The sequence below is a fragment of the Stegodyphus dumicola genome, chromosome X1 (genome assembly GCF_044657685.1).
Source record: "Stegodyphus dumicola isolate Sdum_Otavi_A_Nest chromosome X1, ASM4465768v1".
Taxonomy (NCBI): Eukaryota; Metazoa; Arthropoda; class Arachnida; order Araneae; family Eresidae; genus Stegodyphus; species Stegodyphus dumicola.
In genome coordinates, this window is record NC_140780.1 from 107,424,545 (window position 1) to 107,432,017 (window position 7,473).

Below are 7,473 nucleotides of genomic sequence, written 5' to 3' on the forward strand. Positions count from 1 at the left end.
TCGAAAAATGTATATAAATGATAAATCAGGTTAAAAATTTCTCTAGCATTTAAACTGTTTACATTAACATAACATGTTAACATTACAATTCACTATTAAATTCAATGAATGTCAGCTATAGGATGTTTTGCTATGAATGTTCTTCAGCTTCAACAGTTATAAAAATCAACAAAGCTACTATTGCAAAATTTCAAAAAATGACTTATTATAGGAAATAGAAAGAAAGACATATATAATTATCCTAGACATTTGTTGCATGATTGTTGTAATGATAATATATCATGAGCTAAACACCACAGAAATGCCAGAGAAAATCTCTAGGTAAAATTTGATTGCCTAGAGAAATTAAAAGTCTCCCATGCAGTTTGGCTTATAGCATTATCAGTTCAACATCTCACGTAAGGTAAATGCTTCCACTAGATGAAAGTAGACACAGAAGAGCTGATTTACATAGCAACTTGATAAATTCCTTGAAACAACAATGAGCACATTAGCTTTCTTCACCTCTGTTGCAGTTTTATAGTATGCTGACATTTGTTCTAATTCATAAATAAAATAATAATTTTATACTTACTTTGTACAAAAATACTTTTGCAATGATGAAACCTGTTGTGCCTGCTGTAGTTACCTGTTAATATGAAAATAATATTACCTATTCACAAACAATATTTAGAAAATGACGAATATATTATTCAAAAACTAAAATATTCCATATAAACAACTTACAGCAACAACCGACCAGTGAGATAGTCTGATAAACACATAGAACAGTACTATGAGGAACAATCTGGCTACAGCTAAAATCTGAAAAACACATCAAAGTTTAAAATACTAGCAGATAATGACAAAATAAATGACATGGTTAAAGCAATTTTACATCCCTGAAAATTATTCCTATTATGAAATAAACTTATAACAGAGATCAACAGTAATGTTACAAAAATAATTTGCTTACCACAACATCAAACATAGATGACTCAATAGTATAATTGATAACTTCATTCCTAAAAGCAGTTGCAATGGTGTCTTCCTTAGAAATCTAAGATGGGTTTCAAAACAATAATACAATAATTCTATGCAATGGCACACACAAAAATGTAAGATACTTTATTTAATCACATTAAATTTCATATTCATAACAAGTGTCAAACAAAGATCATTCCTAGTTCACAGAATTAAACATATTATGTTTATCACAACTGAAACAATAACTATTTAGCTTTTAACTTCTGCAGATTAAAAAAAAAAATCAGATCCTTTCCACCAGAAGAACTGACAAATTAACATGCTTGTTTGTCAGGATAATAGAAGACTTTCAAATTAAATGCACAAAATTTTTTTTCCATAAAATGAAAATCTTGATGCCCAGATGTTTAGGCTGTAATATACAGGGTTCATACCAATTTCTGCACATGAAAATTAAAACTTTTAAGTGCCATAAATGAAAAAAATAAAGACCAATTAGCAAATGGGAACTAAATAAATGAAAGCAATTATCTGTATGATCATTTTTTTTTAAATTTATTTGTTATACCATTCCACGAATAAAACAGAAATATATGCCAGATGCATTATTATTAAGCATAATCTAACATTTAACATAACTATACAATAAATTTCAGAAAAAATAATTGGTGTGTGTATTTAATTATGGCAAAGCACACTAGGGCTATCAGCCTAAGAGGAGGGATGTCTTCGTGGAGGACTTTCTAAGGAAAACTGGCTCGTATACACGTTACACATGGGGAAAACCACGAAAATGCCCATGGAGCCAGCTCGTTCGCGGGACCGAACTCTCGGACCTCAGACCGAACTACCAGTGTTCAGTGACTCGAACCGAACTACCAGTGTTCAGTGACTTTACTGCTCGGCCGCTGGTGCCGCCAGAAAAAATACAGTCTCTTAAAAGTTAACAATAATTAGCTAAATTAGGAACATAAATTTCTCAAACATTTACATTTTATACTTATAACAGTCACACATACTTTAAATTTACATTATCACTAATAAAAAATTATTTTATTTGTTAAAAATATCCATGTAAAAGCACTGTTCAAATTGTAATCTAATGCTGACGACTGCTCTGCAGCAACAAGTCAAAAACAATTTAATCTAACCTTCCACTGACATCATCAGTGAAGTTGCTCTTATTCGGATACATGCATTACAGTCTACTTTCACTAGACATAAGCATACATTATAGTCATAAAGTATTATATAAATACTAGCTTGAAATTTTAAGAACAGATAATACAGGTTCTAATTCAGATATAACTCTATAATAGAAATTTGGTCCATTCATGTGGGGGGGAAAAATATATATATTGTTCCACCATAGCTGCAGCGTGAAGTGATCTAGATTGAAAGGCTGAAATATTTTTCATATGTAAATCTGCACAGCAAAGCTTCTCAAAAGCTTTCAGTTTATCTGTAGAAAATGTGACATTCTTTTACACAAAAATGGATAAAATTTTTTGAAGACTACCTGAGATAGTTACAACAAAAAGGCATTTGCATAAACTGATTGCTCCATTTTCTTTAATAATAGCACAGACACTCTCAGAACATGACTCTTTGTGCAAAAAGGATTTGTAAGTAGGATATTTAAAGAATCAAATTTCAGATTCCAACAACCTCGCCTACCTTGTGGTCCAACAAGGATAATGTATTCAACAGCAGGGTAATTAATTGTTTTGCAATATCTAAACATGGTGGTACCACAGCAATATCCAGAGCTTTTGCAATAAACACTGTTTTTCCTCTTGTACCGCCAACTCTTATTAGTGTTTAGTATTTTAGCATTTTAGTGCAAGCATTTACTACTTAGCATTTTAGCGTCAGGTTCAGAAAATTTGAAAAATATCTGCATAATTTTCCCTGCACCTTGGGTAATGCTAAATCTGCTACTGTGCTTATTGCCTTTAAGCAGCCCTCACTGACAGTTACATCGGATTGGAGTCAAAGATTCAGCTTGTTGCCCTCTGTGTCATCAGGGTGATATGGATGATGCCCACTTCAAGAACTGCCCTATTATTTTAAAATTTATTACAGACAACTCTATGGAGGCTAATTTTCATTCTTGTTTTTTTACACCCTCATCATTTTATTGGGTTGCTCGTCGACAAATGGCAGAAATGTCAAAGATGGGTGTAGGATTAAAAAAAAAAAAAAAAAAAAAGAGAAAGGGGAAAAAACATGCATGCTCATTTTTGTTTTACATACAAACTCTCATAAAATACTTGCGAAGGTCACACGAAATCTTTCCCTTCTAGCTGTTGACCTTTATGCCATCCTGATAGTGAAATAAACATGAACTGAAATTCAGTCTACGATTCTGCCGAGTCAGCCACACGTTTACTTTTTCGAAATACTGATAGATGGTTTCAGACCTAAGAAGTAGCAAAAACAATAATAACAGCTGGCGAGATTAAAGTTACAGGAAAGTAGAAATGAATATATCTTATTAGATATTGTAATGTTAATACTACTACGTATTCTTATTGGAATGATTATTGGAAATAATATTGTGCTAGTTACCTGCAGTTTTTCCATGATTACTTTATATTTATCTACTTTTGATTTCTTACTGTAACCATATCCTTCAGAAATTAAATTTTCCACATAATTTTTCCCTCTCAGTTTTCGGAAAAAATTTCGAAGTTAAAAGTAGCGAAAATACATTCAAGGAAATGCAGCATATGACAGAAAATACAGTGTTCCCTCGCCACTTCGTGCTTCGTGGGTTTTTCCAAAATATTCATCAAAAAATAAAAATGAAAAAATACAACCAACCAAAGGGACGAGTTGACTCAGAGTACATACCACGAGCACTCATTAAGGCACGTCATTTGTTTCCAGTGCGACCTCGACCAATGACAGTACGAGTGGATTCCTGCGAGTTGATCGTCTGCACATCATCACAGACTCACCTAGTATATTTTCTTGTTGTATCTCGCCTCATGATGTTGACTGTCTCGCATACTGTATTTTAGTGTTGTGCTGGCGATAACTTTTTTTTATTAAGTGATAACTTTTTTGTATTAATTAAGCTCTTATAATGCCGCCTAAGTGCTGCTCCCCTGCAAAAGATTGCTTTGGGGTGCCCAAGAAAAAGAGGATGATGATCATCAGCAAAAAGTAAAACTTTTAGATATGATCAAAAGGGGCAGAAGTTATGCATCTGTGGCATGCCATTACGGGGTGAATGAATCTACAGTGCAGTACATCAAGTGAGAGGAAAGCAAACATCCGCAAAACTGCTTCAATAAAGAAGCGAAACGTGTGGTAACCGAATTGTGGAAATGGAAGCTGCACTGGCATTGTGGATTGCAGGAAAAAGTGAGTTTGGACACTAAAATTATCAGGACAAAGGCCAAAGTTCTCTACAACCAAATCTTGCCTGGTGACGACAATGAAGAGGCTGAAGAAGGTGCTGACGAACCTCAAGCCAGTAATAGCACTGCCAGGAGTGATTCGCCTCCTCGAGGATGAGGCTTTTCCAGCCAGCAAAGGCTGGTTCGAAAATTTTTTAAAAAGTTACGGCTTCAGAAACACGCTTCTGTATGGTGAGGCTTCCTCTGCTGACAATGATGCTACTTGTTGTTACGTGGAGGAAGAGTTTCCTAACCTCATCAGTAAGGGAGGCTTGCTCCCTTAGTAAGGGAGGTTGCCTCCCTGAACAAGTTTTTCAACATGGATGAAACATGCCTTTTTTGGAAGAGGATGCCTTTGCGTACATTCCTCTTCAAAGACGAAATGAAGAGGCCAGGCTTAAAGGCTCACAAAAACCGCATGACTGTCATCATGGCTGGCAATGCTGCAGGTTTTATGCTTAAGCCAGGCCTTATTTATAAAGCCAAAAATTCACGGGCATTAAAAAACAAAAATACGGCTCTGTTGCCCATATTCTAGATCTAGATGCATAACTCCAAGGCCTGGATAACGAAAGCAGAGTTTAGCAGTTTTTGCTAAACTGGCAAAACTTTAAAAATGCTTTACATGAAAAACCTGTTAGATAAAGTTGGTAGTACAATCTTCTGAGGAAAAATAATTTTTTTTTTTTTTTTAATAAGAAGCGTATTTCTCTAATTTACCTTCTAAATTTCTCTTTACGTTTTACTCCACCAGATATAAGCCCTTCTTCATAAATCAAAAAGCAAAATACTTTTCTGGATTACTACACTCGACAATCAAAAATGCAAATCATTCTACATAAAATTTCATTCTGAAAGAATGTCTTTGAAATCAATCCTTGAACACAGACACAAAATCATAAAGCTGCATATCTAAATGTCATTAATATAAATGTAATTTTATGAACCAAATTTTTATCTTAAAAACTGAACTTTGGAATTTAACTCATTCAGAAATATAAAAAGAAATTCTACAAACTAAGCACTTTCATCTGTTACATTCATAACTAAAAAACCTGCATGCATTAGAAAAGTAATTTGCAACATCTGAATTATAAACAGGCAGTTCTCATCTTGTCACAATTTAAAATATACAAAACTTAATATAATTTTATGCAACATTTATTAAATCATCAAAACAAAAAAGCAACAAATAAAAAGTTAAAAGAAAATAGATTTTTAATTCTCAAAAGCCCTACATTTCACAATAAAAAATTTGTTGAATCGCTAAATTTCGCATTACATAAAAATGCCAAACTTGTACTACTCTAAAAGCATTTACTTAAGTTATGCTAAGGTGAAAACAAATCTAACTGTCTGAGATTTAGCAGACATTAGATCATAAAGGTATGGTAAATCAGAGATATTTTACAAACATCATTCATAATGCAAGTTAAAATCTAAATGTACTTACCACTGTACATATGATCCAAACAAGAAACGTGAACAACACATCAAATATGGTCAAAAGTATAAAAAATCTTCTAGCAATGGAAATTTTCCCATCAAAAGATATGCCTTCCATGATGGACGGTTCAATTTCTGAAGTATATTGACCATTTACAGATCCATAGTTGTTTGTATTTGGTCCGGAAGGATTTTGTAAAAGGCGAGGATAGTTTGAAGACCGGTTGCTATCCATGTAAATCTTTGTCTTATATAGTACTAGACATCATTCAGATACTATTTCAGAGAGAAAAAAACTAAATGCATCATTAAATCACAAAATACTTTGAAATGAAAGATAAGTATTTCGAAAATAATAATAATTTGTTAGAATGATAAGCAGTTTACAGTTCAGCACATATATATATATGATACATGTATACATTAAATTCTAAGAATTTAGAAAAAAGAGAAGTTTTAAAGTAGAAAAATGCAGTAAAATTTTAGAATGCAATATTTATTCATTACTTCAGTAGCCAGTTAAAATCTTACTGTTACACACATACAGCATTTTCCAGCTTTTCTTTTGATACAAATTCATTTCATGAAAAGAATGAGTTATGAAATTTAAAATTTCCAATAGCTGAAGATGAAGCAATGCTTAAAAATTGTATTAATCTTTCTGAAATGTAATTTTCAACAAAATGTAAAAAGGCTAGTACCTTACAGAATTACGCAACTATAAGTCAATCATAAGACCATTTAACGCGTATTTAAGAACTTTCTCAAAGGACATTTTCAACAAAGTATTAACTGGTTACTACTTTACAGAATTATGTATTTAATAGTCAATCATAAGAAAGCATCTATTAAAAAAATGTAAAAAATATTCAACACACGAAATGAGAAGAATACAAACAGATTAATCACTTTTGTTAGAAGAAAAGTGTTGATAACTACAGTTATAACATGTATATATATATATATATATATATATTTTTCTTTTTTTTTTCAAAACCGAGAGAAAGAGCACCAATTTGCAAATAGTTGCGTGGCAAAGTACACTTTATAAGAAAAAATTGTTCTTGATTTTAATATTTTAAAACATCGTCAACTTCATATTCTTATCAAATAAAATCACGCGCTTGAATGATTAATTTTTACATTCTTCAGAACATTTTTTGAGAGAATTTAGCGGATAAAATAAAATTCCATTCAACGATTTAACTTCATATTTGCTGAAAAGTAGAAAATAATTACTTAATGTCAACGGAATTGAAGTCAGGCACCTCGCACAAGGAAAACACTACAGAATTTCACAGACACATCAAGATCATAAGCACACTTCTTCCTCACTTCAGATTTGACATTAAAGCAAAAATAATACAAAAAAATTATCACAAGTTGAGGTGATTAATCAGCAGCACAGCTGCTTGATATTAATTCAGAATAATCTGAGGCCGAATCACCAAACCCGTAAGCGAAATATTCTCAAATACACTCATGTCCATAAATTAAGGATAATGCAAAATCAGGCAAAGGAAAAGTTAGAAGCAAAACAAATTTGACTTATTTTTAAAGCTTATTTATTAAACAAAAGGTAAAGAGAAAAAAAAAAAAGATGCTATATGTTTGATATTATTAAAAAAGTAGCAATTTTTCCTCCCTGGAGCAA

At 32.1% G+C, this 7,473-nt stretch overlaps 1 protein-coding gene across 2 annotated transcripts in view; it reads right to left on the bottom strand.

Moving 5' to 3' along the window:
- Positions 1 to 7,212, bottom strand: part of Start1 (Steroidogenic acute regulatory protein-like) — a 169,162-nt gene extending 161,950 nt beyond the window's left edge. For both annotated transcript variants that reach the window (XM_085808397.1, XM_085808396.1), the window contains exons 1-5: positions 7,059 to 7,212; positions 5,827 to 6,095; positions 956 to 1,039; positions 727 to 804; positions 575 to 628 (exon numbers count right to left, since the gene is read on the bottom strand). In XM_085808397.1, the coding sequence (XP_085664523.1) occupies positions 575 to 628; positions 727 to 804; positions 956 to 1,039; positions 5,827 to 6,054 (444 nt within the window). In that variant the 5' untranslated portion in view covers positions 6,055 to 6,095; positions 7,059 to 7,212. The remainder of the gene's footprint in view (positions 1 to 574; positions 629 to 726; positions 805 to 955; positions 1,040 to 5,826; positions 6,096 to 7,058) is intronic.
- Between the last annotated feature and the right edge of the window lie 261 nt (positions 7,213 to 7,473).